This window comes from Pyrus communis, chromosome 13 (genome assembly GCF_041283825.1).
Source record: "Pyrus communis isolate YQ-2024b chromosome 13, ASM4128382v1, whole genome shotgun sequence".
In the NCBI taxonomy this organism is placed as follows: domain Eukaryota; kingdom Viridiplantae; phylum Streptophyta; class Magnoliopsida; order Rosales; family Rosaceae; genus Pyrus; species Pyrus communis.
In genome coordinates this window covers 15,816,446-15,836,857 of record NC_142577.1, presented here as the reverse complement: position 1 = coordinate 15,836,857, position 20,412 = coordinate 15,816,446, and the positions used below count along the sequence as shown (strand labels likewise).

At 36.1% G+C, this 20,412-nt stretch overlaps 2 protein-coding genes across 35 annotated transcripts in view; both read right to left on the bottom strand.

Moving 5' to 3' along the window:
• The window catches only part of LOC148691837 (uncharacterized), a 53,449-nt gene that overhangs the window by 5,096 nt on the left and 27,941 nt on the right, over positions 1–20,412 (bottom strand). The gene's annotated exons all lie outside the window — the stretch shown is intronic.
• LOC137732545 (flap endonuclease GEN-like 1) lies at positions 1,446–16,903 on the bottom strand. Of its 33 annotated transcripts, none has more exons than XR_015954961.1 (14): positions 16,022–16,283; positions 15,880–15,943; positions 15,521–15,706; positions 15,106–15,170; positions 14,892–14,945; positions 14,360–14,418; positions 13,984–14,106; positions 13,313–13,444; positions 11,906–12,998; positions 10,097–11,452; positions 9,825–9,913; positions 9,572–9,687; positions 8,375–8,640; positions 1,446–4,225 (listed from the first exon to the last, which is right to left on the bottom strand). XR_015954961.1 is itself a non-coding variant. In XM_088683000.1 (14 exons), the coding sequence occupies exons 9-13, from the start codon at positions 12,040–12,042 to the stop codon at positions 9,892–9,894; spliced, it is 354 nt and encodes a 117-aa protein (XP_088539126.1). In that variant the 5' UTR covers positions 12,043–12,998; positions 13,313–13,444; positions 13,984–14,106; positions 14,360–14,418; positions 14,892–14,945; positions 15,106–15,170; positions 15,521–15,706; positions 15,880–15,943; positions 16,022–16,283; the 3' UTR covers positions 8,858–9,687; positions 9,825–9,891. The 33 variants fall into 33 exon arrangements, 6 of the variants coding, with proteins under 6 accessions (XP_088539126.1, XP_088539122.1, XP_088539123.1 ...); XR_015954964.1 differs by lacking the exon at positions 1,446–4,225 and adding an exon at positions 7,108–7,122; XR_015954962.1 differs by lacking the exon at positions 1,446–4,225 and adding an exon at positions 7,149–7,189.

The window sequence follows — 20,412 nt, the reverse complement described above, 5'->3', positions numbered from 1 at the left end:
ACTTGGATTGTTCCCAATCCACAGTGATTTTTTTTTCTTTATTTTCATCTTATAAATATGTTATTTTTTTCTTCTACGGCTAGTTTGGAATAGTTATAAGAAATGTATGAATGAATATTTGAAACATTTTTTTTACCACAAAACAGAAATGTTGTGACGTTTCCAATGAGAGAAATTAATTAAACCTTTAATTTAAGAGATATGGATTAGTTATTTGCTTGATGGTCAGGTGAACATGGATTTGCTTTCCATTTTTGATAGTTTAGTTTCATCACCCTGAGAGGATTTGAATGAACTCACAAAGAAAACCCAATATTTAAACAATAATGAGGGCCAAACAAAACAAAACCCTTATAAATTCAAAAACATTTTCGAAATTCGAAGAAAACTCAATTTACTTCACACTGAATATTGTCGTAGGTTTCGTATGGAATCATCCCTTGATGGTTATGATATACCAAGTTTACAACTTAAAAAATAAACTTGTTAAGTCATGTTATAAAAACCAAGTCGTTTCTTGTACAAATGATGATACAACTAGATGATAAGTGTAATACTACTCGAATCTCATTAACATATATAATTTTGTGTATTGTATTTTCTTTATAAGAATTTTTCTGTATTATATTTGTGTTCAGGTTCTTTTCACTTTACTCCTCTTGATCATGGAGGGAGAAACATCGTGGTTAGCCATTCCTTTAATGACATGGCAAGGCGGACTACAGTATAATTCATTCTCAGAGCTCAGTGAATTAACTCCGTTTCTTTCTGTTTTAGTTAACGTTTATTGCGACTCTTTTCCTTTAATTGGTTCAATACTTTTCTTTGACTGTGAGGCACGTTAAGCCTGTGATAATGCTGATTGAGTAATGCTCTGGTGGTGGTAATACCATCACTTTGTTTCTGATTATTCAATCTTATGTTACAGGTTACGTTTAGCATGCACCAGTTTTTACTAAGGAGTTTTGGGCTGCACTAATAAGTTTAGTGAGAGAAACTCTACCTCTAGAATTCCTTAGGAAAACTGAGATATGAATCCAACCATTTAAGCTTCAATGTATTCATGCTTCTGGATCATTTGCTTTGTAAGCCAAGGTTGATCATCACCTTCATTGCTGATTGCATGCTGATTATTTGTGTGGTCTATTTTGGGGGATTTCCATCACTGAGTGACTTTGATTTCTATTATTTTCATTAAGGACTGAAAGTGGAGCTGCGTGCATTGGTTAAAAGGCAGAGATGAGAGTATATGATGCTTTCATTTCTTGTTCATGATCTCTAGTCCTTTAAAGTTGCTTAGTTCAATTTTCTTTGTATAAAAATTGAGAGATTATATAGTTGTAAATGATTGATTGGTGATATGACATTGGAGATTTGGAGTAAATTTTGTGATTTTGGATGAATTAGTGTTGCCGAAGTGATATGTGGTTGTATAACGATTAGCATTTGGGAGGCGGCATAAAGCTGGTTCCGATTGGCAGTAAAACAAAGCAAAGATAAAATGGTGTCTTAAAAACCTATCACGCAGCTACTATAGGACGAAGAATAAGCACCCTATATTGCTTATTCATCAAAGCTATAACCACGCATGTAAAAACAAATATAGGTGACCAAACACTAAAACACATGTACCCTTGCCACCTCCAGGTTCCATGCTTTGCAACAATCAACATGCATTCACCACTTCAAGCCTCCACGTTGCAGCATTCTTCACCAATACAATTGACACCTAAAACTCTAAAATTTATTATATTATATATACTAAAGCCCCACGGCAAAAAACATTGTTCATAAGAACAATGTAAAGACGGAATTGCCCCTGTTTTACTGTTCGAACTGCCCCTTTTTTACTGTTCGAATTGCTCTTTGTTTTTCTGATGTGCACAGTAAAATTGCAAAATTGCCCCACGTTAACACGTGTCCTTATGCATGAGCTGTCGTTCCTCCTTCCTTTCTTCTTTCCCTCTCCCTCCTCGCCTCATCTGGCAAACCTTCATCCCTCTCCATCTCCTGTCGCTCACCGCTTCACCATTGAAAAACTTAAACCATATCCCTTCAAGTTTCAATCACCGCTGCCACCAGTTCATTTAGACCTCATCTCTCTCATTCTATTTTGTAAGAACCGTCTACCCTGTACATACACCAGATACTCCTGACATTCAAATAAACTAAACTTTCCCATACACTGATATTTAGGTTTCTTATTGGTATGTGTAATGCTAGCAGTGAGTTCTATAACTTTACTAATATTTATTTGCAATGCAAGTTAAATTGTTGGTTTTCTGTTTGACAATGCGTTTGCTTTTCTACTCTATACCTTGCATTAGAAGTTGCCAAGTCAAGTGAGTTCAAGTTCTGCTTAATACACAAGGGTTGTTTTTAAGCTTAGTCTCTAATTTGTATGCTCTTCATCATGTCCTTTATTTTGGTGGCAGTTAGGTGTCATTAATATGAAGTGTGAACTGGTTGACCCAGATGGTCTACTAAAGCAGCTAAGGGTATTGAAATCAGTTAATGTAGATGGCTTTTATGGTTGACTGCTGGTGGGGAATAGTAGAGGGACATGCTCCACAGTAAAATAATTGGAATGGATACAAGAGGCTCTTTCAGATGGTGTGTGAGCTTAAGCTAAAGGGACATGTCTGTTATATACAAATAGGTTTTTTCAATTGCAGAAGCTTAATTTTGCCTCTCAGTGGGCATATAAACAACATATGTGGTTAATTGTTTTGCCATCTTTGTGGTCTTTTCATGTATGTTTTTGGTAGCAATTTAACAACTGATAGTAGAAACTTTTGTCTTTGTATATTGATGCTTCTTAATAGTGGTGGTGCCGTACATGTTCTTGGTTAAATTAATAGAGTACATCCGTAATTTGGAATAGTTCTTTTCTAAATGGTCAGGAATTTTTTCAGTCGAGGAGATTGTTGGATACTTCTGCTAATTGGATGATTTGAATCAATGGAAACGATAGCCAGTGATTAGGGGTATCTTTTGGTAGGATTACGAGGACTTTGTTGCGGATGAGATTCAAATTGAACCTTTCAACTTGAACGAGGAGAGGGAAGAAGGTTATTTTGATGCAGATGGAAAGTTTATTGAATATGCAATAAAAAATGAAGTCAAGGTAAACATGTTTATCAGTTGGCGATGAGATTTAAATTGATGAGGTTTCGAAATTACTAATTTTGCTATAATATGATTAATACAAATTAACTAAAAATGTGTCAATGTAATTTTGACCTCCAGGTCAAATGGTGCTAGAGCATATTATCGATGACTTAAGGAATGCATCGTGGGAATTCGAACTAAGGTTGGGGATTCCAAATCTTTGTTTGCTTTTTTACTATACTAGCCCCTTGGGGTAGATAATTACAGTACTTAGCAACAGTTAAACAATTGCACTAGTTTGCTTCTTAAAAAATAAATTAAAAACTTTACGCAAGGGTGTAACTGGCAAGGCCAACAAAAGTTGAATAGATCAAGTGTTTGTCCTTGATGGATTTGGGCTTTGCAAACAAATGTGAATAGACACATGATTTAAGTGGTCCACCCTTTAAAATTGGGTTACATCCACTGAGTTTCTTTTATAAATTGAGAATAAGGTTACAAATAGCGCTCGGCTAGAATAGTACAATTTTTATCTCAATTCGTCCGACCCATAATAAAGAGTACTTGTCCTCTTTATATAAGCCTTCCCGTGAAACCTTTAGGTTCAAATCTGTCACTTCCTTTGCATTTAATGTGCCAAATCTACATATTAGACCTACTAGTTGTCTCTTCATTCTTTGGCCGACACGTGGCAATAAGGGGACATTGGAGCAAGTCCACTTGTGTCCTTTTTTGGGATAATGCGATTGAGCGCCTTGCTTAGCTTGGAGTTAGTGGGAACTTACACCCGAGTGTTCTACCTGTCAGCCTTTATGTCCCTTCGTAGGCCTCTATTCTAGCTAACAAGTTGTTTAAGGTTAACGTTTGACTAGGCTTACCCCCTTTATTCTTATGACCTCATACCTTAAAGCTGTCAATGGTCAACTTGCCTTTTGGTGCTCGGAAGGCGCTTTACGAAGAAGCGTTCGACTTGATTGTTGACAAGACACTCAGAGACCAATCCATGGGCCCCCTTGAAGTACTCGGCTTTCACCTTTCTATACTCATTGGGCCTTAACTTTAGTGTTCCTTTAGGCTTGTGTGTTCTTTGGCATTGACAGGGTCGGAAAAGACCCTACATTAATAAAGGGGAAATAGGAAGATTTGAACACAATACAGAGTAAGTTGAAAATGAATTCCCAAACCACCAGGGGCAATCCACCATTGGATTTTTCTTAAGAAAAACTAATGAAAGGAGCTTGAAAACTTTGAGTTTTAATCAAAATGACAAAAAGATGTTGTAAGTAAATAGTACCAGGAGTAACTTTTTAGAGTAAAAATGTCATTTTCGTTAAAAGTGAACAGTATCAGGAGTATTTCATTAAAACCTTAAGACTAGATAGAGTATCATTATAAAGAGATTTTACCGTAATAGTAATTTGCTATAACTACCAAGGTATGCAAGAGTGATTCGTAAATGACATCTTTCAAGCAGTCTTGCAAATCTCTTTCATGTGTTTTTATAATCCTTATATGGTGTATTTTTAATCTCTCGAATACCTAGTTTTGCAAATCTCTTTGAATGAGGGAAATAGTTTTGGACTTAGCAATCAAAAGATCCCTTCGCGTCAACCCACATATGACCGTAATCCTCCAGAGTAGGTGTCCTCTTGTTGCCATCAGTTAACCTGGTACTGGGCAGCATGTCCAATGAGACAATATCCTGTCTTCCATATCAGAGGCCTTGTCCTCTACCTCATCTGACCCTGCAGCACAGTTGTCTTTTGCGTTTGGTTCCTTTGTTTCTCCCTAAACCTAGATTTTTACCCATGAGAGGCAGGATAATATTAAACAAGGCCGGAATACTTAATCGAAAACATTGGATTCAATAGTAAGATTTGATATTGGCCTGGATTAAGTAGGACACATTGGATCTCAGAGACGGAAAAACTTGGTAGAAATGTTCATAAACTAAAATCATAATATTGAGTAGCATGGTAATAAACAATTTTGATCAGTATGATCGTTTGGGTTGGCTTTGAAGAGCATTGGTGTATTAAGTGGCTTGAAAAATCACTTGGAGTTTGAATCGTAGAGATTAAACTTTTGATGAAGGTCCTGAGCATAAATGGCACTTCTATTTATAGATGAAGATAAATCGACCTATTGACTACGGCATTTCGTGGTCGGTCTTACCATGACGGTCTTGAACGAACATTTAATTATATTTTTTTTATACATAAAACTGAAAGAGAAAAAGAAAAAAAAAAATCACATACGATGTGCTTAAAGAAAGGATCTCTAACCGCCTGCCAAGTAATTTATACAGCGCTAGTAAGTTAACCAGAGAAAAGTGTTAAGATAGAGAGAAAAAAAAAATAAAAAAAACAAAGTAGATAGAAAGAATAAAGACAGATTAAAAATCTAGTAGTCTTCATTCATCAAAATATTTCTTCTCGCATCTTCGAACTCCTTTGCAAAACAAGTCAGAACAGATTGACAACATTGTCTCACCTAGGTTTTAAAGATTTTCCACCTTTTATCTACGTGAGCAGGAAAAAAAATTAGCTCATAAGATAAAATAAAGAGTCTTAACTGTGCATGCAAGCTCAAGGCTGCAGATCTTCATAGGTTCATTCGTTCTTTTTTCTGGTTGTTTATGTCTATCAGGTGTTTGATTAAATGCCTAAGTGAGAAGATTTATGGGTTTCGTATATATTTTTTTGATGTATTAAAGGCCGATGCCATATGTGAGTAGTTAAAGATTGAAAGAATATAAGGCCGAAACCATTCTTTCTGTATCAAGGCTTGAAGATTTTCTGCATTTCAAAGGCCAAAGCTAAAGTTGCAAGGAACATTTGAAGATTTGTTGATCTTTCTGGCTTCTTCTACATTTCATAAGGCCGAAGCCGAAGTGTAGTTCCGAAGTTTGTTTGAAGGAATGGTTGAGAAATTTCTTGATGTGTAAAACATTTTCTTGGTGTTTAACAATGTCTGAGTGAAAGTTCTAAGCTATGGATATCGATCCCAATTTCCTTTTGACTTTGATTGCGTTCTTTTTCACTATGACAATTATCCAAAACATTTTGGTAGGAAGATCAATTCGTCAGATGACTCCTACATGATAGAACTCGTGTCATTCGTGCTGAAGTCAATAGGAGTAGAGTCTATGTTCTTCATGTTGCTCGTATTTGCGGTTCAGATAGAGTATCCACTCCTGCTTGGTTTGGCATTGTTCATGGGCAAAGCCATGTACTGGGTGTCTCAGTATGAGACATTACCCAAGTATCTATACTACATCGTGTTTGGCATTCACTTCCTACTGTTTGGTTCCTTGGCTTTGAAAATAACCTTTGATTTTGGACGTGGGAACGTCGATGTTGTCATGTCAACGTTCCCCCATCCAAAATCAAAGGTTATTTTCAAAGCCAAAGAACCAAACAATAGGATGTTCAAAATGCCAAACACGATGTAGTATAGATACTTGGGTAATGTCTCATACTGAGACACCTAGTACATGACTTTGCCCACGAACAATTCCAAACCAAGCAGGAGTGGATACTCCATCTGAATCGCAAATACGAGCAACATGAAGAACATAAACTCTACTCCTATTGACTTCAGCACGAAGGACACGAGTTCTATCACGTAGGAGTCATCTGACGAATTGATCTTCCTACCAAAATGTTTTGGATAATTGTCATAGTGAAAAAGAACGCAATCAAAGTCAAAAGGAAATTGGGATCAATATCCATAGCTTAGAACTTTCACTCAAACATTGTTAAACACCAAGAAAATGTTTTACACATCAAGAAATTTCTCAACAATTCCTTCAAACAAACTTCGGAACTACACTTCGGCTTCGGCCTTATGAAATGTAGAAGAACCCAGAAAGATCAACAAATCTTCAAATGTTCCTTGCAACTTTAGCTTTGGCCTTTGAAATGCAGAAAATCTTCAAGCCTTGATACAGAAAGAATGGTTTCGGCCTTATATTCTTTCAATCTTTAACCACTCACATATGGCATCGGCCTTTCATACATCAAGAAAATATATACGAAACCCATAAATCTTCTCACTTAGGCATTTAATCAAACACCTGATAGACATAAACAACCAGAAAAAAGAACGAATGAACCTATGAAGATCTGCAGCCTTGAGCTTGCATGCACAGTTAAGACTCTTTATTTTATCTTATGAGCTAATTTTTTTTCCTGCTCACGTAGATAAAAGATGGAAAATCTTTAAAACCTGGGTGAGACAATGTTGTCAATCTGTTCTGACTTGTTTTGCAAAGGAGTTCGAAGATGCGAGAAGAAATATTTTGATGAATGAAGACTACTAGATTTTTAATCTGTCTTTATTCTTTCTATCTACTTTGTTTTTGTGTTTTTTTTTTCTTTTTTTTTTCTCTCTATCTTAACACTTTTCTCTGTTAACTTACTAGCGCTGTATAAATTACTTGGCAGGCGGTTAGAGATCCTTTCTCTAAGCACACCGTATGTGATTCCTTTTTTTTTTTTTTTTCTTTCGGTTATATGTATTAAAAAAAATCTAATTAAATGTTCGTTCAAGACCGTCATGGTAAGACCGACCACGAAATGCCGTAGTCAATAGCTCGATTTACCTTCATCTATAAATAGAAGTGCCATTTATGCTCAGGACCTTAATCAAAAGTTTAATCTCTACGATTCAAACTCCAAGTGATTTTTCAAGCCACTCAATACGCCAATGCTCTTCAAAGCCAACCCAAACGATCATACTGATCAAAATTGTTTATTACCATGCTACTCAATATTATGATTTTAGTTTATGAACATTTCTACCAAGTTTTTCCGTCTCTGAGATCCAATGTGTCCTACTTAATCCAGGCCAATATCAAATCTTACTATTGAATCCAATGTTTTCGATTAAGTATTCCGGCCTTGTTTAATATTATCCTGACTCTCATGGGTAAAAATCTAGGTTTAGGGAGAAACAAAGGAACCAAACGCTAAAGACAACTGTGCTGCAGGGGTCAGATGAGGTGGAGGACAAGGCCTCTGATATGGAAGACAAGATATTGTCTCATTGGACATGCTGCCCAGTACCAGGTTAATTGATGGCGACAAGAGGACACCTACTCTGGAGGATTACGGTCATATTGTTTCAATCTTTAACTACTCACATACGGCATTAGATTTTAATACATCAAGAAAATATATGCGAAACCCAGAAATCTTCTCACTTAGGCATTTAATCAAAAAACTGATAGACATAAACAACCAGAGAAAAGAAAATGAACCTGAGAAGATCTGCAGCCTTGAGCTTCAAAGAACACCGAGAACTTGCACTCACAGTGGAAACCCATTTTGCACACGAGAGATGAACAAACCCAGAAATCCGTCCCTCCCTCTCTCTGCTCCTCACCTCTCTACGAACCCTCTCTCTCTCTCTGCTCCTCACCTCTCTACGGACTCTTTCTCTCTCTCTCTTTCTGCTCCTCTCTCCTCTCACCTATCACCTCTCACTCTTTTATAGTTTAAAACTAGCAAAAGTGCCCGCGCGATGCTGCAGGTTTTAAAATTGTATAAAATATGTAGAAAGTTATAATGTGTACATATACTATTTACATACATATGAAATCTATTTACAACCCTAAAAAAAGGTTTCAACTTCGACATAACAAAAACAGTTTGCACAAATCTTAGCAAGAACTAACTAATATATATGAAGGGATCCCCTACAAATGAATAGTTTGCACAACCCAAGATAATATAGCAAGAAATAAAGAATGAAAAACCTTTTCTTCTGTAAAAATGAAAGTAGTAATACTGTAATAGTAACATCAGTTCTAGACATATTTTAAGTGTCGAATATAGGACCATACTTATTAGCTATTGGATTATATCTCGTCAATAACAAACAGCCAATTTCCGCACCATTTTTCTATAGCTTCATAGTTGGCATAGTCTGAGCTAATAAGAAATCTCTCCACTTCTTTGAGATAGTTTCGAGTAATCTGTGGTTCCCATGAGACACCTTTGCCTAACATCTCAATGCTAAATCATCAGGAAATCCAGGAATAAGACATTGGTGCAAAAATTCTCTATATTCCAAAAGATTGTTAAATAAAATCAACCAAATACTCGAGACCAAAAAAGAGAAAAACTACATGCGTATAGAGCTATAGATAAGATAGAGGTCAGTTCTTCGCGAAACCAACATTCCATTTTACCAAAATAAAATAAAAATAAAAAAATAAAACCCAACAAAATAAAAGATGAGTATATGCAGTGGCAGTCATATAAGAGTTCATTCATCAGCTGAAATTTGTTACTTCAGATTGGCCCATTCATCATTTCTATAAAATTTATATTATGGCATTCCCACTTAGCAAAACTAACATGTTAGTATTAATAAACTGAAAAGCTATATCATTGTAACCCAAGTCAACTTATCCAATCAGAAAAGTAGTGTAATATCTTTAGTAGAACATAACCTGGTCTATCCAGCAAGTTTTGTGCGAAACTCATTGAAATTCCTTATCATTGAGGTAAACTTGGAGCTCATTTTCTGCACATTGATGAAGCCGTTCCAACCCAGACTCAACTTCACCTGCAGAAACAGAAATTAATTAGTACAAAGCAACACGATGCATTGTCACTCTTCAAGCTTGAGAAAATGACATACGAAAATTTAATAAGAAAAAGCAATAGACTCTTGGTAAAAAAGTGTGGTCATTTGTGGTGTACCTGTAGTCAGGCCTCTGTAATGAACTTCAACTGTGACTCAGGTTGGCACTACATATCGCTCTGCTTCTCAAGCCACAATAACAACATCGCTGGTATACATAACTCAAAAAAATGAAAAATAGTAGAAACTGAAGGAGACGATTGTACATATAGAAAATACATTGCACTAAGCATAAACCCAGGAACACAAACCACACAATTGACATTCACATTCATCAGCTATACCAAAATCACTAACCAAGAAAGACATGACAGTAAAATGTTTTACTTACGTGCATAGTGCATCTGCAGGTCTGCAAGTGCTTTTCACCGGGACTGCAGTGCAGTGAAGGGAAAGGAAAAAAAATTACTCTAACATGAATTATTTTATAAATACCATAGATTGTCATGAAGAACATGTCTTTTGAAATTATAGATATGATTTATACCCCAAAAAGTAGATAATAGAAACTGCTAAAGCATCCTTGAAAAAATAAAAAGAAGATTCATGCACATCGAGCCTATGATAAATGTCAATTAATTGACATTAAGTCAAAGAAAGCATCTGCTAGAGCATAATTAACCCGACCTACTTTAATCCATGAAATCAATTCAGTTATCCCTTCCTATTCTGATAACTGTCCGAACCATGAATGAGATACAATTGGATCATCATCCAAGAACCGATACAGGTGGTTCCCGTCCTCAAATAGAATTTTCCTGGTGCAACATAAAAGCACCATTGAAAACAACGGAAGAATACTCGTCAACAATGGCATAATATATGTGAAGCAAGTTGGTTTGACATGAAAACAAAAATTGTAATTGTGCACATATTTCACGCCTTCATTGTATAAGAAAAATGTCAGTCCAACCACTTGTAGATCAAATGTAATTTTGCTTGAGTATTATTCTTTCCACCCAGAATTTCCTAGCAATAAAACAAAGTGAATGAGAATATAAAGACACTGGCAAACTTCAAGGGCTCACTCAAGAACATTATGCAAAATAGAGTTTGCATGCAAACTTTCTCCAAATTCAATAGCCTGCATCGTAACAGAAATCGGAAGGTAAAAGGGAAGAGTTAATAAAAATAAGATTAGCTAGCAATCTGTTTTGCATATATAGTAGATACAACATACTTGATGAAATCATTTCTTGCATATGAGATACAACATCGTCATTTAACTGCATACACAGTGCTAAAACCTCTCCATTTGCTTTTAAGACAGGCATCCCAAGAAGTTCAAGTAGTTCCTATAAAACCACCTTTAGTAAATAACTGATAAGCACTCATAATGCCTCACCAACAAACCAAAAGGTATCTATGTTGAACACATGTTGCCAAAAAAATGATTAAGGTCTGTATAAGCATGGATACTCAGTCGACTACTAAATCATGAGCAAACGAAAGGTCTGCAATTAGGTACAAAAAAATCCATTGCACCAAAATGCCAAAATAATACTAAAAAAATACAAACCACAGTTTTTAAATTGATAACAAAATCGTAACATCAGAAACAACCGACCATGCATTCTTGAATATACTTTGTAAATGTCTTGTTCCTTGCAATTGAAACACCATTTTCAGCCACATGCAAACTCGCTGAATCAATACCAGAGAAACGAAAAAACCTTGCAATACTCACCTGCGAATTCAGAGGCGATGGAGTTCCGTTAGCCACAAAGATCATAAATGCACCAAATAGAATAAACACTCAACAATAATTAAGCTTACTCTCAATTCAAAGCCTTAATCTTTTATCTAAGCTAAGCAACAACACAAAGAACAAAAAATAAAAAAGGCATTGTAAGAAACAATAGATTAATTACTGAGAGTAACGTAATTTATACCAATAAACTACCATTCAATTTCAATTTTGAAGTAACCCCACCACATTCCCCAAAGACTAAACCAAAACACAACAAACTCACCCCAAATTTTCCATTTTATTCCCTATCTTTCAATCAATCAAACATACCCTCAAAGATTATATAAACAAACTAAAATCCTAATTCCAAAACAAACCCCTGTTTTAAAAATTTCTCATCTTTCTTCATAAAGCAATCAGAAAATGCAAGCGCATAAACAATTACTGAACCTTGGGGAAGAGATTGATGGTACGGAAGACGGATAACCTGAGGTGGGGACTTCGTGCACGATCCTTGGCTGTTTCGTGCTGTACGATAAAAAAAAGGAGAGCAAAACGGAAACCGAAAACAGAAGCTCACTTCGCATCAGCTTTTTAGGGAGCAGCAGCTCTAGATTTACCCCTACTCAGCTAAACTGCAAAAACCTATGAGAATCGTTCAAAAACGAAGAAAAAACCCGATATATATATATATAAATAAAGGAAGTCAGATTTGGGGAAAAATAGAGATGAAAAAAAATACCAGGAGAAGGAGAGGATGAGACGCTGGAGGAGAAGATGACATCCAACGGAGCAGCAACTTGAACGGAGCTAAAGCGAGTGCAGATTCTGATGAGGAATGTTTTGATGATGCAGGGATTTCGAGGACACTGGATTACCTTGGAATTTCTCCGTTTGTGACTAAGAACACTCGAGAACAACGTTTTAGTTTTCTGAGAAAGAAAACTCTAGAGAAACAGAGGAAGAGCGCTCACCTGTTCACTTCCCTTCTACGATGGCTGACACGCGGACAGAAGAGGCAAATTAGTAAATTTACTGTGCTGTGTAGGAAAAAGGCTGAAAACAGGTAACAATTGAAGGGCAAATCCGTCAAATCACTGTTAATGAACAGTGACTTCAACTGAATTTTAGTATATATAACTAGAATTTGCACCCTCGCGTTGCTGCGGGATTGAAAATTATATGAAAGATTATGCACCTGCAATCTTTATAAACAATGTTCGAGTCAAAAACTGAGTTACAAATGCAAATGCAATTTATACACAACCTCATCATGAATGAAACAAATTTAAACATCTCAAGAGAATTCTATTTCTTCAAAGCAGAAAGGGGAAAAAAATTGTTTACTTAAAAAGTTAAGAGTTACGATAAGTGCATCAATTACAAATGCAATATTGAGGGAATACCTGCCAAATAAAGCTTACTACATTCCAAATAAAGCTTGGATACCAGACTTGCTCCCAGTTTGAGTTGTATCCAAAGAAGGGATAACTGACATTATTTTGCAATAAATTGCAGAAAGTGCCTTGTACAGCTCTCCATGCTGCAGAAGAAAACAAAGACAGTAGTCAACTAATGATGTACGATGATAAAACCATAAGGCAAATCAAAAGGTGACAGTGATAATATAAAAAAAAAAAATGCATGACAACTTCAAAATTGAGTTTTGGAGAGAGAGAGAAAAAGAGCAGAGAGAGGTTGTAAGCAAAGACCAAATATATAAGACTTTTCATTTACATGCATCCCAAATTAGGGTTCCAAAATCACAATAATTCTGGAAATTCAGGTTCCAACATCCCAGAAATAATTAAACAAAAAAAAAAAAATTAAGAGAAGAGAGGCAGGAATAATGCATACCAAGGAAGAGAAAAAGCTGGAATGGATCGAGATGTTTGGGGACTGAAGTGAATTGGTATCTGGGTCTGTTTTGTTTTTTCTTGAAGTTATAGTAATTTGTATGCACCATCCATTTGTATTTATAGTAATTACCTGCACAAATCTCAATCACCTTACAATCTATCACTACACACATATAGTTCATACAAAATTGCAGGAATAAATTAAACTAACAAATTAAAAGAAAGGGACAAATAATGCATACCAAGGAAAAGAAAAAGCTGGAACCGACCCTGCCATGGTATATAGGCATCTCAATTTTCAATACCAATTACCCTTCTCAAATCTAAACATCTCTCTCTAGACCTCCCTCCCATACCAAAGTCCTCTCACCACCGCATCACATAGTAACACAAAATCGAGTTATTCATGATTACTCAAATCCCGAGTTGGGTGAGTGACTATAAATTCTCAAGGCATCTAGTGACCAAGAGAATGACGCTCGGTCTTACCTTCAAAAATAGCCATGTTAGGTTATTGTAAAAATTATGATCCACTTTTATCATATTTATTAAACTCTAAATAAAAGATTATGAACCATTGTGTTATTTACATGTACCAACATGCAGGAAAAACATAGGGTTTCATATTCCAAGAGAAAAATAAGTTAAGGAAAAACCTCAACACCTAACCTTATTATAATGGTGGCTGCTGAGTACAGCATCTGATCGTCTCAAGGACCTCTTTGAAACCGCCGTGGAAACATGTGATTGGGAATCTAGATGACAGCCTAGAACAACATTGTATTTCAAAGCCTGATATTCATAAAAACCTGTGTCAGCTTTAAAAAATCTAACTATTTTCTGAATCACCAGCTACAATTCTTTAAAATCAGTTTCCTGGAAACAAAGATCATTCAAATGTCACTATTATTAAACCTATCAGCAAGAACAAAGATTCTTAAACTTCCTATCTCCATATATGAATTTAAGGAGGAGAGAAAAACAGAGTTATGCAAGTATAGAGGTGCAGTGCAGTTGATTTTAAGTTGTCAATGGGAGAAAATACCTGGAGTTGGAGATAAACTTGGTGAAAGTAGAAATCTTCTAGCTGCAAACAAATTGATCCTGGTTTTTGTCACAGAATGTCCTTTCATCAGAGAAAATTATAGCAAAACTTTTAAAACTAAACAAAATTGTGTGAAATGATTAGGAAAGCAGAATTTTTCCAGACTTAATAAAATTTATTAAAAAAAAAATGTGAGTTCAAATAGAACTACACTGAGCAGAAAATCTTATTTAATGATAGTCTTTTAATTTATCATAGGTTGTTTTGTTACCAAAATTTACCAATTCAAATTAAATTCACCAAAAAAGCATACATGTTTTTTCGTTAACTTGTACATACATTTGTGAATAATTAAAGAAAAACTGCAGTTTAAAAATCTCACTTCTTCAACAGAATTTTGTAGGTGGGTATAAGTATTTTGATTTTGTAGAAGCAAGTTGGATAACGTGTAAACATACATAGATTACAATGCTGAGAAAATAAGTCTTTATCTTTTATAGTAATAAACTATAATTTTAAGAAATTTAATTACCATTTCATTCGAGAGTAAAGTTTGAACGCCTTGAAATTTGTGGAAGCTCAAAACCTGCAATATGAATAGTGACAAAAAGGGCTCAATTGTTGAGAAGCATTTGTAAAGAGGAACAACATTGGACCTCTAGCAATCACATAACTTTGCACAAAACACTCAGGTAACTTTACCAGGATTACACAAAAGAGACAAAAACAGAAGAATAATTCCATACCTCTGAATCTCATATGGGAGACCAGTAGATTCAAATGAATTGAATGGTGGAGGCACATTAGCACCCTAGCAAAAGATGTAAATCAGATCACTCTGAGCAGATAAAAAATTGATATCAGACATCCAGAGAATAGATCATCATTCAGAACAAAGTTGAGTTTGAAGTTCTTTGAACACCATTCGGAACAAATTCCCATGTTACCTTCATTTAGGACAAAAAATTTACAAAATTAAAGTTGGGTTTTTCATATTCTCTATTGGGTATCGAAAGTCGTGGGGAAAGATTGGAAACAACCAAACCAACATCCAATTTAGCACACACCTAAGAAAAACAGAAGCAAGAAACAAAACAATGAAAGATCATAAAAGGTTCAACAATACTAAACAAAATTACAGTTGGATTTAAAGATGCATACTCAAGCAGCTCCTTAGTGCTTTCAAATATGGCCAGGTCTTCTTCCTTGAGATTCAAGGATACTTCTATGCCATCTCCATCTCGTGTATCCATTAACACAATTAGATTCTTGAACTCCGTACCTGAAGTCACCCATGGTAGCTTTCCCCATCCAAAATCAGGTTCATAGAAAGGAAACCTGCATCAACTGCTGCAGCTATAAGTTTCTACATCACTCCTTACCATGAGATTCCAATAATCCTTGAAAGATTCCCATACATCGTCCCCACCAATACCAATACCATATTTTATTTTAAATTCCCTTAAATATTCTAACACATTGATATGTACAAATTTTCACAGAATTAATGCAAAAATTACCTTTTTTTGGAGACCACAACCTCAAAAACCGCTACTTAACCCAGAAATTTAATCATAAAAAATTCTGCAAAACCTAAAAAAATTTACTAAACTGACATAAAACCAAACCCGGAAATATAAGGGTACAATTCTACAAACCCACCAATTTAATGAAGAATTCTCCAAAACCCAGAACCCTCTGCCAAATGAAATGGTCAAAGCATGGAAAGTAGACTCGAGAAATCCAATCGTTAAAAGCCATCAGAGGAAAGGTTGAAATATAGCTATAAAAACAGGTCCAACCAAGTAAAGTAATCCACTTGGTTATTAAACGTAAAATTCTACAAAATCACTAAAAACTTGTTAAAATTCAATTATATTAAATCGCAAATTTGAAGCTGATTTTGACATGCAATAGGTCTAAAAGGTACCTAAGGTGATAATGTATGGTTTGACATCTTCTTCTTTCTTCACCTCTTTCTAAGTTGCTCTTTGCATAAACTACAGTAATTAAAAAAATAACCCAATTACGTTGTATTAATCTGTAAATACAATTAAAGGTCCACCAGAAAATTATATAACTCAAAATTAAACAACACCAAGAGGAATTTAAGCAAAACCTAGATCAGATTCTAAAAGGGTTTATCAAAGAATAATAATTTAATAAGAAATTAACACTAAAAATAAATAAAAAACCAAAAAATTGCAATTTTATCGTTTCTTTTCACCTTTTAAGTTCCTGAGAGTGCTGGAAAGCTCTCGCTTTGCCATATTAGCTTTCTGGGCTTCTACTCTGGAATCTAAGTGAGAACTGAAGGCCCTGCGGGAGCAAAAGAGAAAGCAACCTCTAGCAACAGAGAAAGCAGTGAAGGTTTTTTAGCAAGAAAGTGCGGTTGGTAATTTGTGAGACAAAGATCACACGGTGGAAGAGGGAGAGAAGGTAGCCTTGGAGAGCGAAAGGAATCGAGGTTCAAGAGCGACAGAAGCAGGGAATTGTGAGAGAGAAAAGTGGAACGGAGGGAAAAGTAGAGAAGAAAGGTCAAGAAGTAGTCGATGTGGAGCGATGAGCGACGCGTGGACAAACGGCATAATGGAGAAGAAACAGAGGGCATTTATGCCATTGAAAATGACAGAAGCTGAGGAGTGATCGACAGGTGGAGATGAAAGGCAAAGTCGTCTTTTTACTGTTAAAAAAAGGAAAAAATGGGCAGATAACAAATGAATTGGAGGGTGTTTTCGTCCGCTTACTGTTAATGAACAATTTGTTGAGTATTAGTATATACACACACATGTATGTATATTTCTCTGCCACTTTGCATTTATTATCCATTTTTCGAGGAATGGGCCTTCGTTGCTACCACCAGACAATGGCAATGGCAATGGCATCCCCCCTTTTCCTCTTGCCTCTTTCTCAAATGGAAAAGAAACAGTGAGAGAGAAATAAAATAATAACATGCATAGAAAAGAAAACCCACTTTCAGAGAGAGCTGCAACTGTCGATGAGGGAGTTCTTGAGAAAAACAATTATATATATATATATAATAAACAAAACAATCAACAATTGTTTTACCCCATGGATAAACACATTGGTTTTTGGACAAAAAATGATAAACAAATAGACTGCAGGACAAAACAAATGATTATAGTTGTCAGGAGATAAATCCAGCCACATAGTTTGTGGCGCCAAAAAGGAAAAAAATTATAAAAATATTGTTTGGGTTTTTAAAAGCAAAGAACTGCACAATTTCAGAAAAGGACAAAAAATTGCTCAGCAGGCGAGGGACAAAATCGGGTGGGCACTGTTAATAAACAGTGCCAATCCGCTGAGCTTTAGTGTATATAGAATTTCTATTGCTCACTAGGGTTTGGTAGTGCGTTTGTGTTGTACTAAAGTAGTGGCAGCAGCATGCGGGGCAGCGATAGCAGATGGAGGATGGACAGGCTGTACATTAGCAGCAGGTTGTGATGAAGGCTAGGGGTAGCTACAGTACTAGAGTTCTCTCTCTCTGCTCCTCACCTCTCTACGAACTCTCTCTCTCTCTCTCTCTTTCTGCTCCTCTCTCCTCTCACCTCTCACTCTTTTATAGTTTAAAATTTTTATTGCTCACTAGGGTTTGGTAGTGGGTTTGTGTTGTACTAAGAGCAACTCCAGCGTTGGAGCCCTCCCCCCTGGCAATTCACTATTCAATCCACCTAATGAACAGTAATTGCCCTTAATGAACAGTAAGTAGCCCTGGCAATAGATTTTGCATCTCCACCGTTACACTTCTATAGCCTTGGCAATAGGCAATAAAATATTAGTATTTTTTTTATTTATAAAATTAATACAAAATAATTTTAAATGTAATATCGGATAAGATTTTTAATCGTTGTCGGTGCGCCACGTGTCATTATCCTAAGTATTATTAAATAATACAAAATAAATAATTATAATATGGATTTCTGATAAGATTATTAACCAATCACGTCGCGCCACGTGTCATAATCGGTTCACAATCTTTGAGGATAGATTTCCATCAGATTTTAAACGAATGACGACATGCCACGTGTCATAATCTGTTAACAATCTTGGATGATAGATTTCCATCAGATTTTTAACGAATGACGGCATGCCACGTGGCATTATGCAGAACCTAATCCTTTCTGAATCCTCTATATAATCCACCATCCATCTTCACAAATCTCACACCAAAATTCTCAAGATCTCTATCATTGATCTCAAAATTTCTGCTTCCTTATTCACAAAAATCAGTTTCAATATTCATAGTTTCTGTTTCTTTCTTTCAATGTCTTCTTCTTCTTCCTCAAGGATGATGTGGGAATTGAATCAGGAAGAGGAAGACTTGTTTAACCAATCAGAATCAATGTTCAATCAGCAGGGGGTAAGAAATGAGAGGGAAGAAGATGAGGAGCGTCAAATGAGAGATGACGACGTAAGAAGGGGCAGAGCCTCACATTCCCGTCGAGTCATCCAAGCTGCGGCTCAGATCTGCAGGCCCAGGCGTTCCGGAAACATTGATAGAAACAGGCAACGACGAGGTATGGAACTCTTGGATGATTATTTTGTTTCTAATAGTGCATTCCCTGATACGTACTTTAGACGTCGTTTTAGAATGGAACGACATTTGTTCAACAAAATCATGATTGCTGTTTGCAACCATGATTCTTATTTTGTGCAAAAAAAAGATGCTTTTGGTGCTATGGGTCTACTGCCGGAGCAAAAAATTACTGCTGCCTTGCGGATGCTTGCATATGGAGCATCTGCAGACCAAGTGGATGAGATAACGAGGATGGGGCAATCAACCATTCTTGAGTCCCTGATGAGGTTTTGCGGAGCAATCGAATCTATCTACACCGCTGAGTACCTCCGCAAACCCACACACATGGACTTGGAGCGGCTGTTGAAGAAGGCGGAGATGCGTGGCTTTCCTGGGATGATTGGAAGCATTGATTGTATGCACTGGACGTGGAAAAACTGTCCAAGTGCATGGCAAGGCGCTTACGGGGACAGAAAAGGGGCAAAAAGTATCATTCTGGAGGCGGTGGCATCTTTTGATACATGGATTTGGCACGCCTTTTTCGGGGTCCCGGGAGCTCAAAATGACATCAACGTCCTTGCCCAATCCCCAGTGTTCAACGATGTCCTGCAAGGAAAGGCACCAAAAGTTACATATGAGGTCAACGGACGTATGTACGACGGGCCATACTACCTAGCTGACGGCATCTACCCGCGCTGGTCAACATTTGTCAAAACCGTGCCACGTCCGCGGAGTGCGAAGGAAAAACACTTTGCAAGCTGTCAAGAGGGGTGCAGGAAGGATGTGGAGCGTTGTTTTGGTATCCTCCAAGCTCGCTGGGCGATCGTCAGGGGTGCGGCCAGATTGTTTGATGTAGAGTCGCTTCGATCCATCATGATGACGTGCATCATTCTTCACAACATGATTGTGGAAGATGAGTACGATTATGAAGCTGTTGATGAATATGAGCCAGACCCGATGAACAATTCAAGAACACGTATATATTGTGCTCATGACGCCACCGATGACCCCGTGCAACATGAGCCATTACAAAGGGATGGACGTTACAATGAAAGGCTCATTCAACGATATACTGCATTTCAAATGCCAGACATGCACAATGCCCGACAAATTGACTTGATAGAGCACCAGTGGGCATTGAAACAAGCTGAGGATAATTAAGTTCATTTTAGTGTGTTATTTTGAATTTGGTATGTTTATGTTATTTTATTTGGTGTGTTTTATTATTTGGTATGTTTATGTAATTTTTTTATGTTTATGTTTATGTAATTCTTAGTATATGTTTATGTTTATGTTTATGTAATTTTTTTATGTTTATGTTTATGTAATTTTTTTATGTAATTTTTTTATGTTTATGTTTATGTAATTCTTAGTATGTTTATGTTTATGTTTATGTAATTTTGTTATGTTTATGTTTATGTAATTCTTAGTATGTTTATGTTTATGTTTATGTTTATGTTTAATGGACTTTTAACAACATAAATAACTTACCAAATTAAATAACTTATCAAATTAA

Excerpts from the sequence above, each read along its gene's own strand:
- LOC137732545 (XM_088682998.1), bottom strand. The coding sequence starts at position 16,629 with ATGGCAAAGCGAGAGCTTTCCAGCACTCTCAGGAACTTAAAAG. Across the intron at positions 15,698-16,289 it reads ACCATACATTATCACCTTAG|GTTTCCTTTCTATGAACCTG; the intron begins GTACCTTTTAGA and ends CAGTTGATGCAG. Across the intron at positions 15,171-15,520 it reads AGCACTAAGGAGCTGCTTGA|GGTGCTAATGTGCCTCCACC; the intron begins GTATGCATCTTT and ends ATCTTTTGCTAG.